Raw genomic sequence first — 27,335 nt, 5'->3', positions numbered from 1 at the left:
AATTTCAAATCAAATAGATTCCAGCCTTAAATCCTTTGGCACACAGAGACAGTCATCAGCAGATCAATCAACAAAATAACATTATTTACAGTTATTGACTGTCTTCTTAGCTTTCTTACTTCCCTATCTTTCTTAACCTTATAGAATCATAGAGAAATACAGCATCACCATGTCTCTGTTGACCAACAATCACGAAACTGCACTAGTCACATTTCCTGCATTTGGTCCATTGCCTAATTTGCTCTGGCATTTTAAGTCCTCATCAAGATATTTCTTAAATGTTGTCAAAGTACCTGCCTCCACCACCCTCTCAGGCAGCGAGTTCCCTATTTCTACCACCCTTTGGATGAAAGAAATGTTTTCTCAGATCTCTTCTAAACTATTTTGTTCATCTCCTTAAACTTATGCCCTCTGGTGTGCCATGAAAAAGAGATTCTCACAATAAACTGCGTATGCCTCTCATCATTTTGTAGCCATCAATCGGCTTCCCCCTCAGCCTCCTCTGCTCTGTGTGAAACAAATCCAGCCTATCTAGTTTCTCCTCATAGCTGAGATTTTTCACCCAGGCAACATCTGGCGAATCTCCTCTGCACACTCTCACAGTGCAATCACATCCTTCTGATTGGGTGATGATCGACACTACACATAGTTTTCCATGTGTGGCCTAACCAATATTTTATAATGCTGCAACAAGACTTCCTTGCCATTATATTCTACGCCCCAGTTATTGAAGGCAAGCATCCCACATATCTTTTTCACCACCCTGTCTATCTGTGCTGATATCTTCAGGGATCTATGGGCCTGTACACCAAGGTCCCTTTGATCCTCAGTAATCCCTAGAGACTTACCATCACTGTGTGTATCCTTTGCTCTGCAAACCTCCCAAAATACACTATTTCATGCTTATCAGGATTAAATTTCATCTGCCATTGCTGTACCCAATTTACCAAAGAGACCAAAACTGCACACAGTATTTGAGGTGTGACCTCACCCAAAGCCTGTATAACTAAAGCATATCAGCCTTACTTTTATATTGAATTCCGCTAAGAATAAAGCCCAGCATTAGATGCTGTTCCTCCACATTAGTCTATCAACAGCTAGATCCTCAGAATTCTGCAGTCGATTTCTGGTTATGTAATACCTTTTTTATTCTTCAAACTAACAGCTTCATATTTTCCCACATTAAAGTTCACCCACCAGATTCTTTCACACTTACTGAACGTATTCTGTGCGCAACCTCCTTATGCCCTCTTCACAACACTTTCTGTCTATCTTGGTGCTATCTGTAAGTTGAACTATCATATCTTTGTTCCCTTTATCTAAGTCATCATTATCTCAGTAAAAAGCTGAGGCCCTTGCATAATCCCTGCAGGACTCCACATGTTACATTCTGCCAATCATAAAAAAAATCAATTCCTGCATATTGTCTACTTTCTGCCAGCCAGGCAATTTCTACATGCTTCCTGCTTACCCACTACAACATGAGCTCCTATGTTGCACAATAACCCATTATGTAGCACTTTATTAAATGCCTTCTGAAAATCCAAGTACGTTATATTTACAGGCTTTCCTTTATCCACTTTGCCTGTCACTCTTTCAGAGAACTCTAATAAAATGAATCGCTGTCAGGAGGGATTTTAAAATTGGTCTCATAGAACCTTACAATCCCTACAGTGTGGAAGCAGGCCATTTGGACCATCGAGTCCACACCAACTCTCCGAAGAGCAACTCACCAGACAACCCTGCCCACCTTGTCCCTGTAATGCTGCAATTCCCATGGCCAATCCACCTAATCTGCACCCCTTTGGACTGTGGGAAGAAACCCACGCAGACACAGACAGAACATGCAAACTCCACACAGACAGTCACCGTAGGGTGGAATCGAACCTGGGTCCCTGGTGCTGTGAGGCAACATAATCTTCCTTTCCCAAAATGATGCCAACGCTTCTTAATTAGCTTGAGTTTTTCTAAGCGCCCTGCAATAACCTCCTCAATGGTCAATTCTAACACCTACTCCTGGAAGACATCAAGCTAACGAGCCTATAGTTTTCTGCCTCCATTTCCTCCTGAATAGAAAGGTTCTCTTTCTGGCTCTGCAGAGTTGATAACCACGATCCCAATCTGAGTCTTCGGCAATAGAATTCATGAGGAACTTTGTCCTCCATTAAGGTAGAGACCTCTCCAGACCCAGGCCTAGTCTCTGAGGTGTACAGATTCCATCTCTAAGCTGTCCTAGAACATATGTACATTGTTTAAATTTGAGCAGTCGGTTTTGAGAATATAAGAGTGAGTCACGAGTAGACTTAGACTCCCTACAGTGTGGAAAATAGTGGGCCTCCCCAACCTGAATTAATTCCATGGAAGGATAGCTCAAGAATGCAACAAACAACTGAAAGTCCTGGAGAAACATAGAATTCACCAGTTTCAAAATCCCCCCCACCCCACCAGTCTCATCCTGTGTCCAAACCTCCCTCTCCTCTCCACCTCCTTATTACCTATCTATCTCCCACACCCTAACTATCCCTACAAATCTGCATTTCCCATGGTTAATCCACCTAGCCTGCAAATCTTTCAACTTTGGGAGAAGCCCATGCAGACATGGGGAGAATATGTAAACTCCACATGGATTTTGAAACTGTGAGGCAGCAGTGGCTAACCACTGTGCCATTCTACCATCCTATTATGTTCAATTATATTTTACCATTATTGAATCCCTTTCTCTCAATATCCTTGGGTATATCATTGAGCAGAAACTAAATATGACAATTCATATTTAAACTGTAGCTGCGAGAGTGGGTGATAAGCTAGAAATTGCACAGTGTATACTCCACCTCCGTCTCCTGCTGCCTGTCCCCACCATCTAAAAGTCCCAGGTCAGGGCTATGATGGAATACTCTCCATCAGACTGAGTTGAGTTTCAATAACATTCAAGAACCTCAACACGATCCAGGACAAATTACCCTGTTTGATTGGCACCACCTTCATCGTCTTCAACATTCACTTCACCAGCCTTCAATGCATTGTGGTGGCAAAATGATCCTATTGAAAGATGCGCTGTAAAACTTCATAGAAACATTTCCAAACCTTCAATCTCTACCAGGCAGAAAGACAAAGTCTGCTGACACATGGTGAAACCACAACCTAAAAGATTCTCTACAAACCACACACGATCCTGACCTCAACTACATCACTTCTTCTTCACTGTCACTGTATCAAAATCCTGGTACTCCCTTCCTAAATGGAGATTAAATGGATTGTAGCCATTCACAAAGACAGCTCACCATCAACTTCTCCAGTGCAATTTGAGCCAGGTAATAAATACTGACCCAGTCAGAAATGCCCACACCCCATGTATGAATCATCCTGTGATAATGTTACCATCTCTGAACACCCCGTTATCGACATCCTGGGGCTCACCATTGGCCAGAAACTGAACCAGACTCACCGCTTCATTACAGCAGCTACAGGTCAGAGGTTAGGGATCCTGCAGCAATAACTCACCTACTGACTTCCCAACGACTTCTACCATCTGCATGGCAACATCAGGAGTGTGATGGATCATTCCTCATTTGCCTAGAGGAATGCAGCTCCAATAACACTCAAGAAGCTTGACTGGCACCACATCCCAAAGTGTTCAGTCACTCCACCATTGACTGTAGCTGTACAATCAGTAGCTGACTGCAAAAATTTGTCGAAGATCTTTCCAAGCCATGACCACTCCCGTCTAAAAGGACATGGGTAGAAAATATATGGGAACACCTCTAGGGGCAGGTTTCCCTCCAAAACCACTTACCGTCCTGACTTGGAAATATATCGCTGTTCCTTCATTGTCACTGGGTCAAGATCCTTGAATTCCCTCCCGAAAGGCATTGTAGGTCGACCAACAGCAGGCGGACTGCAGTGGTTCAAGAAGTACGCTCACTACTACCTTCTGAAGGGCAACTGGGGATGGGCAAAAAATGGTGGCCAGCCAGCGATGCCCACATCCCACAAGTGAATAAAAAACAATTTGAAAAAAAAACTAATGGCCTTGACCATTCAAGTGTGGTTATTTAACTTCTTGTGCAACTGCATCCAGGTCTTAAAGGAGATACTCTTGGCATCTACAGGGCAAATATCTGCTCACATTGCCTTCTGTTGGAGTACAACACTACAGGCCTCCAGTGCAATGTTGACTAATCTCAGAGCCTACTCTCTGCCATTCGGTGTTCGTTGCATTTATACTCTCCTCTGCAACCAGCTCCGGCACCTGCTCCCACCACATTGCAGCTCCCTTTGTGTTTGAGCAGTGCCTCTGTCTTCAAGCTGTGCCAGCTAGCCTCTCGTGACATTGTACTGCCTGCTTGGGCACTTAGCAGTATGCTGCAGGTGTTTCCCTGAGCTGGCAGGATGATGTTTGTGCGCTGCTTCCTTGCAAGCAACAGGCACGCACTAATGAGGCAAAGAGAGCCCCCTTAAATATTGCAGACGTAACAAAATGTGCTCCCAAGTAATCTGCAATGCAGCAAATAATCAGCTGACTGGAATGCCACCATTCTAAACAATGAAAGGCAGCCCAAATATTGTGCATTTTAATCTTGGATAAATGATGTGCACAATTTCCATACGGTTGAAGGATTGTCAGGAGAAATAGCTGCCAGTTTCATAAGATGTTCAAAGCTCTACATTTCCCCCTTGTGCTAAGTGGCTATAGAGCAACAATAAATGCCGATTTGTTTCAATTAGTATTTTAGCACCAACTGGCACATTGATCAGGAATGAATGATTCAGATTTTAGCTCACGCTCGAATGTTCGGATATTTATTGCTGCTGTACTGGCAACACAGTATTTCACTCCTAAGATGCTGCTTGGCCTGCTGCGTTCATCCAGCTCCACACTTTGTTACCATTTCTCCACCAATGCCGTGTGGACATGCTGGTTGAATCCAGTGGTCCGAGGGGTGGCTCACAATGAACTCCAACTCAATTGTCACGGGCAGGTTCAATACCATTCCAAATCCTTCCATTGCTAGGCATTAATCTGCAGGCACAATAGCAGAAGGCGAGTGAATGCTTATTATTTGGGATAATGGAACTGTCACTGCTCGACTGCATCAAGTCGAATCTGTACACAGTCCAGTTGATGTCTATTTTCAGATGTCAGCAGAAGGCTGCTTTGCTGTGATAGTTGACTTTTTGATGACACCAATCTACCCAGGTGCAACCTCAGATTTTGTCCCCATATGCAGTAGGGTCTCCGTTTTTCTGAGGCCAAGATCACAGCTCACGTCTGCATTGGATGGTGAATATGAAATTTGTCATCTCATGCAGTAAATGCTGCTGTCTTGCCCTTTACCATTCTCAGCAGTGTTTTGACCTTCAGGTCAGCATCCCCTGTCACCACACATTATCCAATTCCTTCATGCTCTGATGCATTTGGTGCTCAAATTGAAGTGACCCTGGGGTTGTCCCTGCCAATGTCCATCATCTTGCACTTTTGATTGCCTGTTCTCCCTCAAGAAATTGAAAATTTTTTACTGGTAAAGTTCGCTGGATACTCAAAGCAAATGTATTTACTTCCTCTGGTTACAAACTGCAAAGGGGAGGCACCCCTCACAGAAGCATTCTACAAATTGTTCCTTTTGTTTGTAAGCTGTGATATGTAGAGTAGCTGTATGATAAATTAGATGTATTTATGCATAATGCAGGCTGTCTAACTTTGCAACCGTAGTCAATATGGAAGGGGCAGCCTGTATTTTGACATCACCATTCAGCTGACTATACAATGTTCCACAAGGAGATGGATCTATCCTAGAATGCACATCAATTGTTAATCAATTGCTGATTTTCAACACTTGGTTTCCCTTTGCAATGTTTGAGTTCTGCTTTGTCACACATTGGGACTGACCAGCACAGCTCCCGGATTATTCTGCTCAACAACAGGTGTAAATTGAGTTATACACACCTTGAACATTTAAGATTCAGTACCTGGCCCTGCAGTAAGTTAGCTGTTCTCAAGCTGTATTGCTGGTAGGGCATTACAGTGATGCGCTTTCCCCTCCATATCTAACTCGGCCACTGGGATTGGCAATATTCGGCCAAGTTTCAGTGAAGATGGACAGGAAAGCCATCAGTTTCCAAAGGAAAACAATTTAGGGGTTTAATCAGACATGCTAACATCCACTTTCTGGACGGTCTCAGTGACAGTTGCATAATAGCAATCATTACACTGGCAGTCATTTCTCCCACTGTGTGCTGCATGACATCTTGGCACAGGGGTTAACACACAAGCACACACTTAAGATCCACAGAAGTATGCGCAGATAAGTGGGTCATGATGCTAATATTCCAGCCAATGCCAACTCTTATGCCTGTTCAGCTGCATAGGGCGTCACAAGTGAGTTTGGAAAGATCCGCTAACTCCTTTCCAGTTCCACCACTCCACAGGGAACAGCAAATATTCAGTTTAATCACATTGACGTATGGTCTACTATACAGAATTCAGACTGTGTCAGAATTAAGTCACCTGGGTTTATTTATTCAAAGAATAAATAGTTTAATACGAATAAAACGTGTTCAAAAAATGTGCAGAAATTATTGACAAAGAAAAGGGGTAAAGAACTTAATGATCAGACCATTTCTAGTTTATAAGCCGGAAGAAACTGCGGTGATGTGGGGGAGTTGGAACATATAAAGGAGGGTGAGACAGAAGGATCTTGTTCAAATACAGGCAGCACTGTTGCCTCCAAGGAGAGGGTCAGAGCATGTAAACAGGATCCCTCCTGTTAATTCCTACCAGCTCTGGTTGTGTACCACCAAAGGAGAGGGAGGGGAATGCCAATATAATACGGTTGGGTGATACAGCTATCATGGTTGACACTCAGGTCCAATGAGTGAAATGCAGGTGTGAAGTTTCCAACTTGGTCTGTGAAAGCAAGGTGAAATATGTTTTGGAGACTTCTGATGATGGGATGAAGTGTTGATTTGAGCAGTGATTGAGGCTAATGATCCAGTCGGTGGGATGTGGTGTTTTAACGTGCAATCCCTGGCCGTGATCGCTTCTGTCAGGTCACTGATCTTTTTGCAGCCCTGCATCATTCAGTCTGTGTGACTGAACTTCATAACTGTCTTCGATGGGCTCTGTGACTTCTCATCATGACCCTCCAGCCCTGTTGATACAGAATATCTCTCCTCCTTTCCAAGTTCCCCACTAAATCCTCCAGCTCCCCCTTATCACACAATTCTTCTGGCTTACAAGTTGCAAATGGCATAAATATGCACTTCTTTTGTTTTCCTGTTCCACTCCCCAACAAACCAATGCCTCCGTTTCCCCAACCATGCAAGGAAAACCTTGCTGCTGGCTCTGTCCCACAGTAAGTCATCGTTCTTCCTTGCACAACAGTCTTCAAATGATCTCAGCAGTCATGTACTTTCCCCCTGAGAGGCACAAGCTGGATTTAAGCCTTGTGATAAGTGCTGATGTTGGGCCACTACCAATAGGTGCAGTCAGCAAACAGCATAGTTGGCCTTAGCTATATCCAGCGCTCGAGAGAGAGGGAGACTGCACAAAGCTGGCATACAGACTGCATGACATACAATGGGTAGTCCGTGAGGCACATACTGGTTAATGGCATTTCCCAAATTACATTGCTTTTGCTATAATCTTGATGTTTGAAATTCTGTCAATTTCAGCTTCTCAAGCTTGCTCCAAAATCTCTTTCATCTCCCTCTTCTCAGGATTTGGCATTTCTTCTTGTATAACAGGTTTCCTATGATAGGGTCTCACCTGTTGAAATTTGATTCAAACAGCACAATTACTTTGATATTAACCATTATTCTCTGACAAGAGGAGAGGTGTGTGTGTGTGCATGCATATGCATGCTTGTGTGTGCTTGCATTTGTGTGTGTGTGTGCCTGTGTGCATGTGTGTGTGAATGTGTGTGTGTGCATGTGTGTGTGCCTGTTCGTGTGTGCATGTGCGTGTGCATGTGTGCAAAGTGTGTGTGTGCACACGTGCGTGTGTGTACATGTGTGCGTGCTGTCCCCCCACCTGGGCCTTACAACGGCTGTGTGAGTCTTAGCTACCATTGAACCAGGATTGCACCCTCCTTCACTTAGCTGCCAGTTCCCCTCAGCTTCAAATGGTGCTTTACCTCAGAAGACCAGTTTAGCATCAGTAGAACAAAATTGACACCAAGCCTCAAGTCATGACTAACACCCACATAAAGGGGCCCGTCATTGATTTCAACCATTTAGCTGCATGCTGACAATTTCCATTTAATTTAAGACAGGGCAAGTGATCCAATTGTAATGAATGTAACATATCCTGCATGAATACACTGTAGAGAGTGTTGGCTGATTTCAATTAGAAAGATGTTCTATTTAGTGTCTTAATGAAACAGAGCTCAAGATGGTGGCTTGAAATGTGTGGTGCTATGTCATGTGTTTTGTGATGGGACTATCTGATTTTCTGCCTTGTCCTATCCGTCCACAGAATTCAGAACATTGGCAAAAATCACAAACAAGAAGGAAAGGACACCCCTTGATAACAAAGCTGGACACCCTTCTGAAACTTGTAATGGCAATAAAACAGAGTCTACTGATGACTTTGAAATTGTTGTTATATGTCAGAAAAACCCATTTTATTCATTAGTGTTTTCAGAGAAGGAGATCTTCCAGCCTACATGTGACTCCAGACCCATAGCAATGAGGCTGATTCTTAACTGCCCTCTGGGCGATTATGGATGAATAATAAATACTAGCCTGGCCAGACTTTTTCATGGCATCCTGAGTTGAAGATAGGGGTGCTGTTCACACAACTCAAATTTATGATGGATTTCTATACAATTTGCAAATTCGTGGTCTTTAGGAAAAGCTACTTCATTTCTTAGGTCCTTGCTATTTTCTGTAATCTCCTTCAACCCTATAACACTCGAACCACAGCCTCTTTGCATCCTGGACTTGCTTCACTTTGCTACTGACAATCATGCCTTCAGCAGATATACTCTGGAATTCCCTTCTTAAATGTCTACGTTTCTCTAGCTCTCTCCAGCTCTGTAGCTCTTTCTCTCACTTCTTTAAGAAGGTCTTTAAAAGCTATATCTTTGATCAAACTTTTAAACGCCATACTTAAAGACTCCATTAAATCTCAGCATCAATTGTCACACTGTCTGATTAAGTGGCCGTAAAGTGCCTTAGGAAATTTTTATTAAATTATGTAAATTTTGATAACTTTTATATGATTATGTATAAATACAAGTTATTGTTGTTGCAGATCTAAAAGGTGTCAATACTTATTACATTAACCGCACAACAAATTATACCTCTGAATGTTCTTAAAGTTAGGATTAATTATTTATCTCTGGTTGTGTAACATGTAACCATATTTGTATATCACAGTTAGGATATTACTAAACTGGAGAGGGTTCAGAAAAGACGTACCAGGATGGACCGTTTGAGATATAGAATTGGACTGGGGCTTTTCTCACTGATGTGTAGGAGGTTGAGGGGTGACATTATTAAGGTTTCTAAAATCATGAGGGGCATTCATAATGTGAATGACAAGGGTCTTTGCCTATAGTGGGGGAGTTCAAAACTAGGGGCATATTTTTAAAGTGAGAGGAGAAAAAAAATGAGGGGCAACAATTTTTAACATAGAGAGTGATTCATGTGTGGAATGAAATGCCAGAGAAAGTGATGGATGCAGGTACAGTTAGAACATTTAAAAGATGTTTGGATAAGTTCATGAAGAAGAAAGGTTTGGAGGGGTATGGGCCAAGCATGGGCAGGTGGAACTAGTTCAGTTTCGGAATATGGTTGGCATGGACTGGCTGGACCGAAACGTCTGTTTACATGCTGTATGACTCTATGATTCGATAAGCATACTTCAATGTAGTGAAGTCCTATTTCACAAGCAAAAATCCTTCCAAAGTTTTGTAAGTGTTGGAGCTGTGCCTTTTGCATGAATAATGAAATATATTGACAAGGTCATACTGACAGAGTAGTTCTCAATCTTTGCATTCTGACATTTACAAAGGCAAAGCAGTGAGCAATTTATCATGCAGGCTATAAACTAATCTGCCATTACACATCACAGAATCTATTATTAGTGGATAATATTTATTTATGACTGCTCACAGCAAAACAAAAACTACTGTAATTTAACAAGTTATAAATAGTATTGCTGAGATAAGGCACATTTTGTTGAAGGTTTTCATTTTGCTTTCATCAGGACAATTTGCAAGAATATCAATAAAGGGGAAAACCCAAGATTTTTACCGTCATAGAAGACAATGTTAATTGGTTGACAAATAGACTCTGATTAGTTGAGGGATTGCCATGGAGAATGCATCAGTTAATGATGATTGACTGTTAACTGCTAACCTTTGTTTAAATTTTAAGTTAGGCAGCTTGAATCTGATTGATCAGGGCATTGACCTGAGAAATGAATTAGCCAATGGCTGTCACCTATTTTGTTAAGCTGAAATAGGCATAGTGCATGCATATAATCTTTCCATGTGAAATGTACAGGATCTTGTTTTATGTATGTGTATATATATAGATTATAGGGATATGCCATTTGATACAATCCACTAATCTTTGAGGCATGCAGTCTACATATCCAGAACACTAGCTCTAAAATTCATATCCCACATTATATATTTATGTGATATGGCGAACATCTTTTGGCTTGATGGTAACTTCCTGCCAGTGGTGCACACATCTTGTGTAACTACAACATAGTAGCAGCATGAAACAGAGATAACAAGGTGTAGAGCTGGATGAACACAGCAGGCCATGCAGAACTTTAGGAGTAGGAAAGCTTTCCTGCTCCTCTCATGCTGCTTGGCCTGCTGTGTTCATCCAGCTCTACACCTTGTTATCTCGGATTCTCCAGCATCTGCAGTTCCTATTATCTCAGCAGCATAAAACAGCTAACTTCACCTTTACCTCAGCTGTTATTCAAACTTTTGAGGCACCTTCCCTTTCCAGTGTAATCTGAAGTACTTTTCAGAACAAAAAAGTGGCCACCTTAGGAATTCCCATTTTTTGGCATGATATGCAGCAAGAAATAATCTAATCTGAATAGCCAATATTCTGCAGATTGATATGGCTTATTTCAGCATCAGCTTTGCAGTGATAAAATGGCTTAAGCCTTATTTATGAATTTGCCAAGAGGGCAAATTTTACAGCACATACAACTGTGGCAACTAGCATTCCTTCATAGTTAAGAAGGCCCTACATGAGTTGCATATCAATGGAAATGCAGTGTCCAAATGCACATTTAACACTGCTAGCCTTTTCACCATTGGACTACTCAAGGAAGCACAGACATCTGCACTGCAGCACAATATCATGACAATTATGTGTATCAATATTCATTGAACTAGTGCACTCAGCAGCTCACACAGTTGGGTTCAGTTTTAATGGCACCATGTCTGCCCAAGTAGATGGTGTTGGCATAGAGTCCCTGCTAAATTCAGTTCTTGCAAACATTTTTGCTTGATTTCATGAGAGACATATCTTAGACAATGACATCAAACCTCTTACCCCTTCCATGATTCTAATATGTAGAGGGTACGCTTGCTGCATGTGAATCCACAGCTGCATGCAATAATATCCTCACATAGCGTAATGGGGTCCATGCAGTGCTCAAATTCGTACTCTACATGTAACAAAAAAATGAGCTTCCTTTCCTCAATGTGCTGATTGAGAAATTGGCCAGAGGATTTTCTACCACATACCTACCTTCACTGGTCACACATATAATTCTTATTGTTCCAATTCTTATAGAATTGGCATTATTGTCAAACACATAAATACACAAAGCACTGGCTCAGATTTTGCAGATTAAGGTCAACCTATGGGATAATGGCAACCCTGGTCCAATAACTTCTCCCTTTACATCGCACACTCATGAAAGCCCAAGGGCAGTCACTCTTGGTCCTGGAAAGTGCTGGTGCTATGTCAATTAATCCTGAAATGGTAAAGGATCTCAAAGGCTGGAGCAACAGTCGAAGGTTGAAGCCATGTGTTTCATGCTGCAAGTCTACAGCAGCAACATGAGTGGTGTTCACCACTAATGGGATGCTGCTATTAAGCCAAAATTACACTCTCCCGATCACACAAACAAGTAATGAGATATGGGAAATTCAGTACCAGTGTGATGCCAGCTATGTCGACCATACACCCCAAAGATTGATAGATCATATCAAACAGCATATTCCTTTGGCTGTTCACCATAAGCAAGGTACTGATTGTACTCAACCAGCCCACGTTCAGAAAAGTCTGCAACACAGTGTCCTCTATTAGATCTGACTTTGCAATTGGACAACATTTGCAGATAATCCCGAGTGTGTAAAAGATTACACTGGCAACCAATTTAGGCTTGTCAGTTCTCAGGATGATGCTCTGACCAACTAGAATGAACATGCCTGGCTTGGAGGCTGAACAAAGCTTGGCACTTAACAGTCAATCATCATTAACTGCTGCATTCTCCATGGCAAATCATAGCCCACTTGCCAACTGATCAGTGCTCTTTTCTCGCACAGCGTTAATGTTGGATGTTTCATTTTATTGGATTTTTGCAAAATTCCCTGATGAGTGCAAGATGAAAAGCTTTTAATAATCTGACTTTTCCAGCTATATACAAGTTTTGTATTACCAAATGCCAATATGTTACGCTTAGTAAATTGGATTGGGAATTATGCATAGGAAGTGTTATGAGAATCTGCTTGATGGGACTTGATATATACTTTCTTACAGGGAATTTCAGATACTTGGGACTGTTAAATATTGTGCATGCATCATCCACTAATATTTAAATATAATTTAGACTAATATCCTTTTTCACATTTTCTTCTGTACAATATAAGGTCCATTCCCCTCCTGCCAGCCCCTAACCAGACCTATTCCAGTGAATTCTCACAGTTAGGTAAAAGGAAACATATGAAGAAGTCTACTGATGACTTTCTGAAGAAGCTAGTGATGATGGTGCCTTGAGACACTAACTGGGATGGGATGAGAGCTCTTAGCATATTTACATACAAACTCCACTAAAAGCAATACTCAGAGCAATAGAGGACCACTATCTTTGTTGACCAGGAACATCCTGATAACATTTAGCACTGGAATTTAAAGTGAATGGTCAGCCCATTAAATTCTTCCATTTCTTTTAACTTACTACTGGTCTGAGTGAACAACAAATATCTTTTAGCCTCAAAGATAAGTGGGAAGCTGGAGTTCAGGAATTGGGTGAGTAATGAGCACAGTATTTATGATTTGCTAGGCTGTATATGGATCTTTCTCGAAAATATATAAAAGATAACTTGAGTGGAATTAGATAGATTTCATTTTTTAAGAAATGTGACCATATATTTCTAAGTCTCTGCATTTCTCTTAGAAACGTCCACTGTCCTAAATAGCAATAGATTAACAGTTAGTATGCCTTATTGCTTTGTATTGCTTATGATGGAAGAAATTTTAAGTGCAGGTACCATTTTGCCTCCTTGCTATGCTACCCAGACACAAAAGCTATTATTCTAATCTCACACTCTTGTTCTTTCTCCATACAATTTTATAATCTTCTTCTTCAAATATTTATCGAGCTCACACTTAAATATTGGGATTACATTGCCTTTAACAGCCATTGGGGAAACAAATTAGACTTTTAAAATTATCATACTATCTGACAGCACAGAAGAGACCATGCAACCCAGACTGTCAATGTTGACTCTTCAGAAAATCTACAAATTAGTTCCCCTCCTCAACCCCTCCTTACACCTGGGAATTGTTTTTCTTTTTAAGTATATATCCCTTCCCTTTTCAAAGTTACTATTAAAGCTGCTTTCTCCGCAGCGTTGGAGGGTTTGAGCTATAGCGACAGGCTGAATAGTCTGGATCATCGGAGGCTGAAGGGTGACCTTAAAGAAGTTTATAAAATCATGAGAGACATGGATAGGATGACTAGCCAACATCTTTTACCCAGGACATGGTAGTCCAAACCTAAAGCACATAAGTTTAAAGTGAGAGGGGAATGACTTAAAAGGGACCTAAGGGGCAACTTTTCATGCAAAGGGTAGTGCATGTATGGAATAAACTGCCAGAGGAAGTGCTGGAGGCTGGTACAATGACAACATTTAAAAGGCATCTGGATGGATACATGAATAGGAAGGGTTTAGAGGGATATGGGCCAAATGCTGGCAAAAGGGGCTAGATTAATGTAAAATATCTGGTTGGCATGAATGAGTTGGACCAAACAATCTGTTTCTATGTTGTATAATTCTATGACTTTATGACTATACGACCTGTCCCGCAGGCCCGACCAGGCCCCCTCCACCGACACTCTCATCCGCCTAGCGGAACTCGTCCTCACACTCAACAATAATTTTTAGATGCTGCTTGGCCTGCTGTGTTCATCCAGCCTCACATTTTGTTATCTTGGAGTCTCCAGCATCTGCAGTTCCCATTATCTCCGACCTTTTCGAGCAGTTCATTTCAAATCAAAATAGAACTGATTAGAATCTTAATTCCTCATATGTCCTCTGATCGTTTGCCAATCACCTTTACACCTATATCTTCAGGTTACTAACCCTTCTGCATGTGAAAACATGTCGAATACATTAAAATTCCTAATTAATTCTAACAGCTTTATAAATTATTACCGGAAATTTCTTTGATATAATGAGAACAATCCAAGTTTTCTGAATGCCAGTTTCTGCATCCCTGGTACCATACTGGGAAGATCTGCACTTTCTCCGAAATGATATATCTTCGAGAGTGTGGTGTTCAGAATTGGTATTTATTCTTTCATGGGATGTGGACATCACTGATTAGGTCTGCATTTACTATCCCTCTGATTGTCCCTGAGAAGGTAGTAGCAAGCCACCCTCTTGAACCATTACAGTCCATTTGATAATGAAGTAACTGCGTAGTTTGCTTGGCTATTTCAGAGGGTTAGTTAAGAGTCAACCATATTTCTTCAAAGTGGCAAGCGAGCTGGTCACGCACGCGCGTACACACACACACACACACACACACACACACACACACACACACACACACACACACACACACACACACACACACATTCAGAACTGGGACCCACTATTGGCCCAAAGGAACATTGCATTTGCCTTCAGAGTGCATTTCAATCTAACTCACACAGTATAATTCAATAAAGGAAAATGCTGCTAATTCAGTATCTCTACAAATGTGTATCTCATGCAGGGGTGATATCATTCTGGGTTATAATGCAGAGCACAAAGCACAGACAGAAAAGGAGGCCAAACATACCAGCATTCAAATCCATTCGTTGCATTATTCATTTTGTTATGAATTACACTACTGTTCACAACAGACTTGTTCAAAACTGTGATCTTTTAGAGAAAGTTAATTATCAGAAAAAATGTTGACAGAAAAAAAAATTGGGAAAGAGGAAGCACAAGGGGGCTAAATTGTCTAGAAATATAAGCATTTTAGGGGAAAAAAGTACGTGGTGCAGTAATAACAAATATCTTAATATGACATTTCACTGTCTTTAAGGCTGCAATTAGCCCATTTCAAGTGAAATAATCTGTTGTGAACAGTTCAATTTCAGCCCAGTGTCTGCTCACGAATCACCTTAAGAGGTAGATACTGAGCTTATTGGGCAGCCTGTAAATAAATTACAATCCTTGTTTTTAAATTATACCATCATAAAGAAATATTTTGGTTCAGCATATTTGCATATAATAGTCACATGCATAACTGTGGAAAAATTCATTCAATCAAACAATAAAAATGGTTTCAATAGCCAATCAGGTATCTGGAAGAGGAAATGTTTCTTTGACAAGGTGAGCAGAATAGGAGTAGGCTAATCCCAGGTGAAAATGGATTCATATTGCACTTACTGATTATTCCAGATTCTAAATGAGAATATTTTAGACCATAAAAGGTAGAAGCAGAAGTAGGCCATTCAGCCCATCAAGTCTGCTCCATCCTTCAATGACACCATGGTGGATCTGATAATCCTTAATTCCATTTTCTGCCTTTTCCCAATAACCCTGGATTCCCTCACTGATTTAAAATCTGTCTATCTCAGCCTTGAATATACATAATAACCTAGCCTCTACAGCAAAGAATTCCACAAGTTCACTACCCTCTGAGAGAAGAAATTCCTCCTTATCTCTTTAAATGGGCAATCTCTTACTCTGAGATTGTATGTTGTGGTCCTAGACTCCCCCACTGGGGTTAACAACTTTCTGGACCCACCCTGTCAAGTCCCATAAGAATCCTGTATGTTTCAGTAAAATCACCTCTCATTCTGCTAAATTCCAATAAGTACAGGCTCATCCTCTTCTATATGAATGTACCTGGGCTTAGCTTTCTCTGGACTGCCTCCAATGCCAGTGTAAATTTCCGTTGATAAGGCATCTAAAATTGTTCATAGTATTCCAGCTATGATCTGACTAGTGTCTTCCATACTTTTGGCTAAACCTTCCTACTTTTGCACTCCATTCCTATTGAGGTAAAGGTCAACATTCCACTTGCCTTCCCTGTCACCCACTGAATTTGGATGTTAGCTTTCTGCGAGTTATACATGGTTTACGCATTTCTGTGCTGTAGCTCTCTGCAGTCTCTTCCATTTAAATAACGTTCAGCTCCTCTATTCATGTTTTGTCAAAGTGCATAACCTCACATTACATTCCATCTGCCAAGCTTTGGCCCACTTGCTTAACATGTTTATAGCCACCTGCAATCTCTCCGAATCTCCCTGAACACTTGACGTACCAACTACTTTTATGTCATCTGCAGGCTGGTTTTTGACTGGTTTTCTAAGGTCTCTTCATTATTTTGTTCTCAGCTAGCTTGTCGAAGCCAGGCTTGTGGAGGTCGATCACAGAATACCACCGACTGCTGCTAATGAGTCTACTGCATAGACCAACAATCAGCAAGCTCAATAACAACGAAGGTCATATATAAAATTTGTTCGCAAGTATAATACCTTAAAGGCTGCAATGGTGTTACTCAACTGCCACTACTCGTAAAAAAAAACAGGGTTCGTTGGGCATACAGTATTATAAATTAGAGGGTTAAATTATGAAGAAAATGTTTTAGTTCTTTGGAGAGCTTGGACAGGTTGAACTCAAATGTGACGTAAAGCAGAACACATGATTGAGCCACATATAGCTGATGGTTACAGACCCCTGATCTAGGTCTTGTTACCACATCAGCTGACGATGTACGGCAAGTGGTGGCATCCACCTATAAGAATGGACTGTCTTACTCTATCAGGTGAATGAGGAGGTGTACAACTATAGGAAGCAGCACACTACTCGCTTCTCTCAATGAATGAGATCCTGATGGTGAAGTATATGACTTTATCACGAATTGTCCCATTAATTCCTCTATTCTAATCATCGGAGTGTAACTAACAGCACATTTTTCAAGCATGCATGTGATGGCAGAATTTCTCACGTGACAAATACAATCAGAAAATTGCCAGCAGTATTATTAAAATTCCAATCAGTGCCAAGTGCATGCCAAGTTCCACTGGTGGCATGAGATCTCTTAAGATCCATCTACGTTCCCAAATCGGCTCTCGTGACATTTTCCATGTGAAAACCATGTACTATTTTGAAAGTGTATAAACTCCAGCTTTGATCAAATGGAGTCACGTTGCTGCCATGACTTGCATTTTCAAAACAAACCTCCATGTACTTTCATGCAGAATGGGTTAAAAAAATGTGTTCAAAAATAGCCAAAGGAAGTTCTGCTTACCCGGTGCCAGTAAGAGCGCTGTGGAGAAAGAGAAGGAAAGAGAGAAAGGATCAAATTTCAGTTACAATGATTCACAACCTTCCATTTTCGTTTGATACAGAAGAGGTGTACTGCGGTCACCAAGTATTGTCAGCTCATTTCCATTCATTGGCTTGAAATAGTTGGCATTTTAATTCCATTGTCACTGCAGTAACATTGCACATTATATTTCATTAGCACATCTGAACTAGCACTTTAATGATATGGAACAGTAAGAAATTATGTTTTTAGAACATTATGCAACACAGTTATATCCTGATCAAGGCATAAAGCAAAGGGCATTTATTTTAGATTTGAATTGAGGTATATTGCTCAGCTGGTTACTGGATGCTTCTGCAGTTACTTTGAAATGGGTTTTGGGATGTACTTCAAATGTCTGATCCAAATTTTTTGGGGGAGACAGTGAGACGGCACCTTTTGTTAAAAAGGCCGAAGGTGTTATAACGGAACATAATCATTCAAAGACTGACACTAAGCTAAAGAAAGGGATATTTGGGGAAGTCACTGAAGGCTTGGCCAAGGAGTTAGGTTTCAGGTCTGTCTTACAGGAATGAAAGAACTGACAGCAAAGCAAAGCTGCCAATAGTGTGGAGTGAAAGAGTGAGGTTTGCACGTGAGGCCAGAGTTCAGGAATGCAATGCTCTCGGAGGGTTGTGGAGCTGGGTTATGATACAGAAATAGGGGTGGGCATGGGTAAATCCACACAGATGTGTGGACAAAAATTTTAAATTCCAGGTCTCAGTGGATATTTAGTAAATGTATGCTAGCAAGCATAGAGACGCGGGGTAAGCAGAACTTGGTGCATGTTAGGATGCACGACACAGAGCTTAGGATGATCCCGATTTTACAGTCACTGCAATTGAAAGTCGCTGATTCCATGAAGCATGAGGTGATATTGATGTCTGCTCTAAACCCTTGACCATTTCCATCTAGAAGGACACTGGCAGCAGACAGACAGCAATACCATTACCAGCATGCGTGCCCTTTCAAGTCACACGCCATTGGAAATTTATCACTGAGTGCTCACTGGTGCCATGTCAAAACCCTGGGAATCCCTCTCTAATACCACTGTGGAAGTGCCACCAAGCTTGGAACAGAGAGTACATCAGGGCTCAATAAAAAAGGGCCTGGGGCTGTCTTGTTTGGTTCAGGGCAGAGATTGGGAGTGAGGGCAACTGTGCTCAGATAGAGGAGTGTATGGAGTTGTTGAGTTTGTTTTAGGAATGGGAATGAGGCCAAGAGCCAGAGGCAGCACCACAGTGCTTAATTTGTATCCTTACACCACATAGTCTGCAGCAATTCAAGAAGGCAGCTCATCACCACCTTTTCTAGGGCAGTGAGTTCGGGGCAATTTATGCTGACCTGGCCAATGATGCTCACATCCTAAAAAAGCAATAGAACAACAAAAAAATGCAAATCGTGAGATCGGAGCAAATTAGTCTCCGAATTGCACTTGCCTTAATCAGGATATGTACGTAATGAAGACAGAAGAAGCCAGCCTGCATGTTGGAACTTGACTTGGGAGATAAATCTCCATCAAATAAACCTTAGTGGAGTCCAACTATTTTAACAGTGTCACTTGAAATATTTGACCTCATGTCCCAGAACGAGGGGGTACTACACAAACTCCAAGATACTGTTCCATATCAAATAAAACATTCCTGCTTATCTTATTAATAATTGCTCTTTTGTATCAACCATTTGCTGTACGCAGGGGTTAGATAATGAGCCAAACACGGGGTGGCAACAGTATCCATTCAGTTCGACATGCACAGGCCGGATTTCCAACAATCCAAAATAAAACAAACGGAAAACTGACAATACAACTGGCCAGTTGTTCTTGCACAGCTTCTCCAGGATAAAGCTCATTTTGCAAAAAATTGTAACAATAGAAATACTGTTTCAAAATCTTTTTTTTTCAATCTGTAATAAAAGTTTGATTACAACAAATACAAAAGTATGCATTAAGTTGGAGAAACTCAGCAGGTCTGGCAGCATCTGTGGAGAGTGTAACAGAGGCCATGATTTGAGTCTAGTGTGGCTCTTCTTCAGATCTGCTACACATCTTTCTGTCACTGGTCTACCATGTCTTGTGGTCCAGATGATGCATGAGCCACAAGATGACTTGGCCTGCCCCAAGCTGTTTGGATATATCCTTTATCGAGTCAGCTACTCAGAGGAGATGCTTGTTCTTCCTCATATTCTTCTCAAAGTGGGGAAATAGTTGCCCTCAAGAGAAGGTCAACTGAAAGCAAGATCTCAGCAGATCAGGGGTCAGGAAAGTACTAGGAATCAAATCCTTGCTGCAGCATATCTGACAACATCTTATACAACTATTATACTAACTACCAACAATATGCAATAAAGTGTCCCACCAAAAGTCATTTTAGATCACAGGATGGAAACATGTGCAACTTCATGGAAGTCTTGTTTTCTTTGGAAAGGACATCTGTTTTGGAAGTGCTTTACTTGCTCAAGAGTTGCTGTTGGCTACAAATGACTGATACTCAGTAGTTTATCTTGTCTTAACTCGAGGAATAACCAAAAGCAAGCCAAACTTCTGGACCAACACTGCTCACAATCAGAGTGCCAGATCATATTCAAAATGATAAATACAAATGAGAGACATTGGGTGGACCACTTTAGGAATGATTTGAGTTCCTGCTGTTTGGCTAATGTGAGGCAGTTAGATTTCAACACCTACCTCACCATTTGGTGTTACTTCCTTCCAAATCAAATGCCTGATTTCCAACTATAGTCATCGCTTTTTAAATCTTTGTTCTGTGCATAAACAGCTTTGCAATCAAAGGTTAGTGACTCCTTCACCTTTTTAACGCGGCCTTCAACATTGCCAAAGCAACTAAAGGATGCAGAGTTCCCAAGAAGTTTACAAATATTTGGGAAAGGGAAACACTGTGCAAGTTAGATTTTTACTGGTGTTTTTTTTAAGTGAATCCGGTTTGTGTCGGTCACATGAATGATGCTGTTGCTTCGTCAAACCTGCAGGGCCTCCACTTTTGGTGTTTCTGCCATGTTAAATCTCAGCATTGCTGGCATGCTTTCTTTAATCAAACCAAAATACAACACACTCCGGTCATTCAACAGGCAAGGCAGCAACAGAACGGAAAAGCGAATATGTGTAGAAGTGTTCTTCACTGGTAACAGCACTATCACAAGCACAAATGTCAGTGTTTTTTAAAGAGACGGCAACCCCTTTGTACTTATTATTTAGCTCTCGGCAAACCAAAAGGTGACTTGCGGCTGAACCCTAGACTGGAGTGTTAACATTTTTCATTTGCCAAGGAAAATAATTAACAAGTTGAAATCTGGAAATTGCAAGAGTTCATTTAGTATGTTCCTCACTTAAAAGATAAACAGCATTTCATTCATCAAAAAGAGAGTTTAACAGTGTTGAGTATTTCATTAAGGTGTTTGGAAATTATTAATGATTCCAATAGCTAAATCTGTCACAGAAGCAATCAGAATAAAATGTGTTTTGTTTTGAAAACTGGTTTCGGGGGCTTTGATTTCTGTTTTCAAACTTTCAAGACAACATGTGCACAATACTATCACTACTACGCTGCTGAAATGGAGTCCCCATTAATGATTATAGAATATGCCAAATAGTATGTGAAACCTGACTGATTACTTTATACCAGACTGTGGCTTTACTTATGCGGCACTTGTGTCACTGATTCCTGGTGGGGAGGTAGCTGAAAGCTTGAGGAGAGATACAAGTAATTCATTGTGATTAGTCAGAAACGGCCATTGATTTTAAGCTACCTTGAATATAAACTACCTTTAGTAGCATGTTCATCTGAGTTACCCCTTCCCCTGTTTGTGGGCTCTCACCCTATAATGCCACTCCTCACCCTGTACTGTGACACGCGATAGGTTATGGTTACAGTTAGGGTTAACCCTAACCCTAAATAATAGCGACAACTCACTTTGTACTGACGCCTTGCACTATACTATGATACTCCATGCAATAATGCGACCTCAACCTCAATGCTGTTGCCCCTCACTCTATTCTGTGGCCCTTTACACTTTGCTATGAACTCTTTCCAGGTTTCAATAGCTCTGGGATGGTTGTACTCTACTGGTGATACAAATCAGTGATATTTTACGCTTTGAGTTCTTCTGCTATAACAGCCCTGGCCTGATCGTTTGCTGAGAAACTTGGATTAAACCCTTTCGTTCCGAAAGTCCATGATAGAGAGCCTCACATCACAACAGCAAATTATAAATATCACAGAAGCAGAGTCTAGCCATCAGGGTGCCTCCTGCCATTTCTGACCTTAGCTATGAAGTGCCTTTATGTATGCACTGAGCAGGATCTGTTGTAATGCCAAATGAGGTTGTCTCAGAGTCATAGAGCTGTATAGCACAGAAACAGACCCTACAGTCGAACGTGTCCACGCCTACCATTTATCCTAAATTAATCTGAGTCCCAATTATCAGCATTTGGCCCATATCCCTCAATACCCTTCCTATTCATGTATCCATCCAGATGCCTTTTAACTGTTATAATTGCATTAGGCGGCACCTCTTCCCCTGGCAGCTCATGCACCACTCCCTGTGTGATAAAGTTGTCCCTTAGGTCTCTTTTCAACCTTTGCCCTCTCACCTTCAAGCTACGGCTCTAGTTTTGGACTCCACTACCCCAGGAAAAAGACCTTGTCTATTCACCCTATCCAGGCCCCTTGTGATTTTATTAACCTCTACAGGGCCATCTCTCAGCTTCTCATAGGTTGTTTACTCCAGCAGGGGCCAGCCCCTGGAACTGCATTCTGCAGAAGAAAACAGCTCACCAAGTGTCTGATTCACCACAGCTCGACATTCATGGGCAAGACAGGTTAAATATTCTCCCAATGAATAGCTTCTAACACCCCTTGTACTTATAATCACCACTCCACTTCTCTGAAGACAATTACATCTGGCTGAAACACTCAGATTGTACAGAATATTTTTCTTATTCTGCAATTTGTAGCATGGTCACCATGAGGTGATGGGAAGGCACAATAATATCCATGCTCCTTCTGCCTTTACGAAATAATTATCCAACCATTTCCACTCGCCTGCTCTTTCCCCATCGGCCTGCAAATTTTACTCTCCAAGTGCGTATACAAGTTCGCTTCGGAAGTTGCTAGCCAATGGTCTTTCAGACAGAGCCTTTCCAAGCACATCCAATTGCTGTGTACAAATACATCATTCTCATCTTTCCTCCTTTGGCCAATCACCTTAAATCTGTACCCTCCCGCCACAGAAAACAATTCCTCTTCTCTCTACTCGATCAAAATTCTGAACCACTCTGTTAATCTGCCCGCTATCCTCTCTGCTCTGCGAAGAACAATTCTACCCACTCCAGATTTCCCAGGAGGCCAAAAGGGAAAGAAATGTGAAGCAGTGTGAGTTGAAAATGGAACATACTACAACACTGAGTGCTGTAGTTTAGAGTATTCTCTGTTTATTCAGTTGTCCATGGCTAGGCCAGTGCTCCTCACTATCAAAACCAAGCATGTGTTAAAATGCAGTAAACTTGGGCAAACACAATGTATGTGGCTGGTGCAAGATCCCTGCGTAACCCTTTTTCTCAGGCTCACTTGAAACAGAAGTTTGACGGACATCCTTAGCTGTTCAAGTGGAGGGGTTGCTGTCTCTTCAGTAATGGCTATGAATAGCTGGCTGGCTGGGAAGCATCTCAGAAGAATACTAAAGTTGATTGATGTTTTTGAAAAAAAATGGACGATGAATAAAAGAGCAACAGAATTAAGCTGATCACAGAAAAATGGAGACATGTGCACTGCCTCAGGGCCTTTGGAGCTCAGCTTACAGAAATAAAGGGGTCACCTCAGACCCACACAGCAATGAGGCAATGTGTCCAAATAATAGACTAGGCCGAGGCAAGAATGCACATTGTCTAGGAGAGAAACAAAAAAAGCACTAGGCATAGATGACCGAAACAGGGTGAGAGCGGGAATACAGGAGGAAAAATAATAGATTTTCTCAAAAAAAAGACGTTACATCTCAGGATCTCACACCTGATATTCCTCGTTTCATCCATTTCGGTTCACCAAGCACAATGAAGAAATGTTCTTGCTTTTCGTATTCCTCAGCATCATTTATTTTAACGCTTATGGTTTTCCTGTAAGGACATAAGAAAGAAAATGTACAATGGGTTGCTACAAAACCACTGCAGTCACACATGCGATTTTTTTTGTAAACTTGCTTGACGGTTAGTGGGAGGCAGCCTGCAGCACACCCAGATTGGTGTCACATGCCACCATTTTCTTGGCTGATTAGTAGAACATTAGTTATAGCCAAATCCAGGCCTTCTTTCTCCCCTCCCTGCACCACTCCCCCCATCCAACAAGACCCCCGACGCCATCTCCCACACTGCTCCCTGCACCCGCCCCTCCACCAAACTCAGCTCATTGTAAAGACTGGTCAAGGGATAGCAGGTGTTCCAGAGACATAACCTGCCAAACCTTTGAAGAGTCTAACTCTGAGTAGGAGTATCCTGAAGGCAATGTAATCAAGCCAATGATTAACTCAGGCCGAGAGGGCAGAACAACAAAAAGTCCCCAGCTTTTATTTTAATTTGGTTGGCTTTGCCGCTGTATTCTTGCCCAATGAAATCCTGTTGTAGGCAGCCAGGAGAGATGGAGGAGGTGTTTTGAATGTGTTAAGTGTGGTTATTTCTGCATAGCTCAGAACTAAATTAAGGGAGTTTTTTAAAGGCAAGGGTCTACTGATCAATGAGCTGCTTTCAATGGCAGATCCTTGTTCTAGGCTAATTTGTCCTGGCCAGTCATAGAGTCAAAGGATCATACAGCATGGAAGCAGGCCCTCCAGTCCGTCAATCTAGAGTCAAACCTCAGAATTTCACAGCCAGCACTCCATGGCTGATACCTAGCCAGACCACTGCCTGGGGATAACTTAACCACATTGGTGTGGGATTGGAATCACAGGAAGATCAGATTGTGTTATGCATATTTTAACAAATTAATGCATCAGAAGCATTTTAATTCCAATTCTTAAATTTGCAATGGCAAGATTTGAAATCATAATGGATGGATTATGAGTCCTGGTATTTGGCTTATAGTTTCAGCATCGTGAGAGTTCTGCTATCAAGTCCTTCCTGCTGCCACTTCCAGACCCTCTTGCTAAAATTGAAGGGATTTGTGTACTAGGTGTTTAATTTATGCTAGTTTATGCTAGTCTTTGAGGTCATCAGGTCTCTCCAGCTTGGGTTATGAATTGGTTGGAAAACACAGCGTCCTCTCAGGACCATCAGAGCTTTACTGCATATACTCAGGTGAGGCAGGGTGTGCAGCCGTGGCCTGTTCCCACCTCCATCTTTCGGGATTAGGCAGTGCATTCTGGGTACTGCAAATTACGGAGCGTTACCCAAGGCATCAGTCACACACTAGAGCTCCAGATTCCCCTAATGTACCACAATATATCTGTGCAATCCTCCCCTTCAACTTCAATATGACCTGGAACTTGAAACTACACAGAAACACTGAGATACTTTTGAGTTTGTTCGGTCTGTGCAAAACGATGAATAATTTTATGCTGACACCCCTTCTTTTATCCGGGATTCCCTTCTTACTGTTTAATACTCATCTGTACAGTGTCGAAAATGTCTACACTTTTCACTTCTGTGGCATTGCACACTTGGCACTGTTTACTGAATGTGGGCAAGTATTGACTTAACTTTACCTTCTGTGGTGAGGTTTTTACAGTGCAATGTTATTGGTGAAGGTTGTCTTGGCCCTATGTTCATATTCTGGTTTAAATGAGATGTCCATGCCAGCCGAGGTGAACAAAAACAACTCTAAAAGGAGCAAGGCTACTTCCTTCTGGCTACTGACATCCAAACAATGCCACACAGTGTTGGGCAGGCCAGACCTGGCCCCCTTCGCCAGGACGGTATGCTATGATTCATGGTATTGAAACATGTGAACACATAATAGCCGTTCCCCGTTAGCCAGGCTACAATACTCTGCTTGAAGCAGCTCGGAGATACTTTCAGTTAAACCATGGGGTCGGGAGCTGCCTTCAGCCTGCACGGACCCGAGTTGGACCAGCACGCTGACACATTCTCTCACGTGCCTTCCTTTCTGTTGGGGCTCAAGGGGCATTGAAAGCAGGCAAGCTGTCAGCAACAGGAAAAAGGCACAGCGTCATTGTGAAGGGCTCCCAACTGGCAGGTTAATTGGAGCAGTGTTGGTGGTCCAGGTTAGAAGCTCCCTAATGCACCAAGACCAAAATGGGCAGCATGTGACAGATCTGACTGCGAGAGTGCAGCAGTGTTAAATATCTCTTGGGAATCAAGCAGTCAAACAAGACAAAGAAAGAGAGGGAGGGGGAGATCAGAGAAAGGGAAAGAAGGAAGGAGAGAGGAGGGTCTTCAGCAGTGGCTCATTCTGGCGAGTACTCCACCTTTCTGTGAACTCATATCCACCATGCGTGGTTCCGTCAGCTCAATGAAGAAACTCTTGTTTTTTTCATATTCCTCATCATCAATTATTTTGATCTGAGCTCTTTTGCTGCAAATGAAAAACAATAATGTCACAAGGGAAGGGAAAGGAAAGGGGCAGGGTAGGAAAAGAATGGGAAGGGGAAGGATAGGACCATGGGTGCAGTGATGGGTGAGTATTGCCAATAAGGGTAATTCATTAGTACCCCAGAGCAAGAGATTACATTGTCAGTGATGAACTTTACTACACCTGTGGATAAACAACATACAAAACTTGGAAAACACAACCCTGCTGGTCAGACGCATTCTGTGCATTAGTAACCAACACAGTAATATGTCTGTGTAAAATTCCTCTGTCGGACATTCTAACACAGGTCAGCCAGCAACATGTAGGTGCATTGCTGTGTTAAAGGGCTGGCAAAGGAATTCACACCAATGATGCTTTGATAGTTTCTCACAAACTCTCCCACAGCATGAGGCTTCTTCAGGATTAAGTCAATGTGTCAGTGCTACACAACACTTGTTAGTCAACACAGTGGCCATTAGTTGCCTGTTCAGCAGTTCACTGCTACCAAAATATAACAGAAAACCGTCCTACGTTGATTCAGAATTGCAGCACTATTTTAGAGTGAAAAAGCATTAATACTCAAAAATTTACAACAAAATCTTCACTAAAGTTTCTGTACAGTATGGACGTTTAGTTTGAAAATAACATTATACCATTTTATGCATATGACAATGATCTCCCCTTCACACGCATTTAGATCAATGTTTTAAGTCTATCTTTAATAGACAATGATATCTACGCTTGAAGACCAGAAGTTGATCTGTAAGTAACCAGACTGAAATTTGACTGAAAAGACTTAATAAAGTCAGAAAGCACCAGACCTTAAGTGATTTGGCAGCATTAATATTCAACACAGGATGCGCTGTCACCAGTTCAAGGCTGAATCCTATCTTGAAAAAATACCAATAAGTACATGGCACTATCTTATCACATATGTGGAGCCGCCTGCTGAGATTAGAGAGCTTTTTTTAATCATTCTTTGTAACGCCACATGTAAGTTTTGTA

The 27,335-nt window shown here is 41.7% G+C and overlaps 1 protein-coding gene across 2 annotated transcripts in view; it reads right to left on the bottom strand.

Annotated features, from left to right (window-relative positions):
* The window catches only part of slc8a3 (solute carrier family 8 member 3), a 421,591-nt gene that overhangs the window by 86,494 nt on the left and 307,762 nt on the right, over positions 1–27,335 (bottom strand). Inside the window, exons 3-4 of one of the 2 annotated variants that reach the window (XM_048538004.2) lie at positions 26,227–26,333; positions 17,740–17,757 (exon numbers count right to left, since the gene is read on the bottom strand). In XM_048538004.2, the coding sequence (XP_048393961.1) occupies positions 17,740–17,757; positions 26,227–26,333 (125 nt within the window). Of the gene's footprint in view, positions 1–17,739; positions 17,758–23,819; positions 23,924–26,226; positions 26,334–27,335 lie in introns of both variants that reach the window. The other variant, XM_048538005.2, reaches the window with a different exon arrangement.

This window comes from Stegostoma tigrinum, chromosome 10 (assembly GCF_030684315.1).
Source record: "Stegostoma tigrinum isolate sSteTig4 chromosome 10, sSteTig4.hap1, whole genome shotgun sequence".
NCBI classification, from domain to species: Eukaryota; Metazoa; Chordata; class Chondrichthyes; order Orectolobiformes; family Stegostomatidae; genus Stegostoma; species Stegostoma tigrinum.
This window is presented reverse-complemented; position numbering and strand designations above follow the sequence as displayed.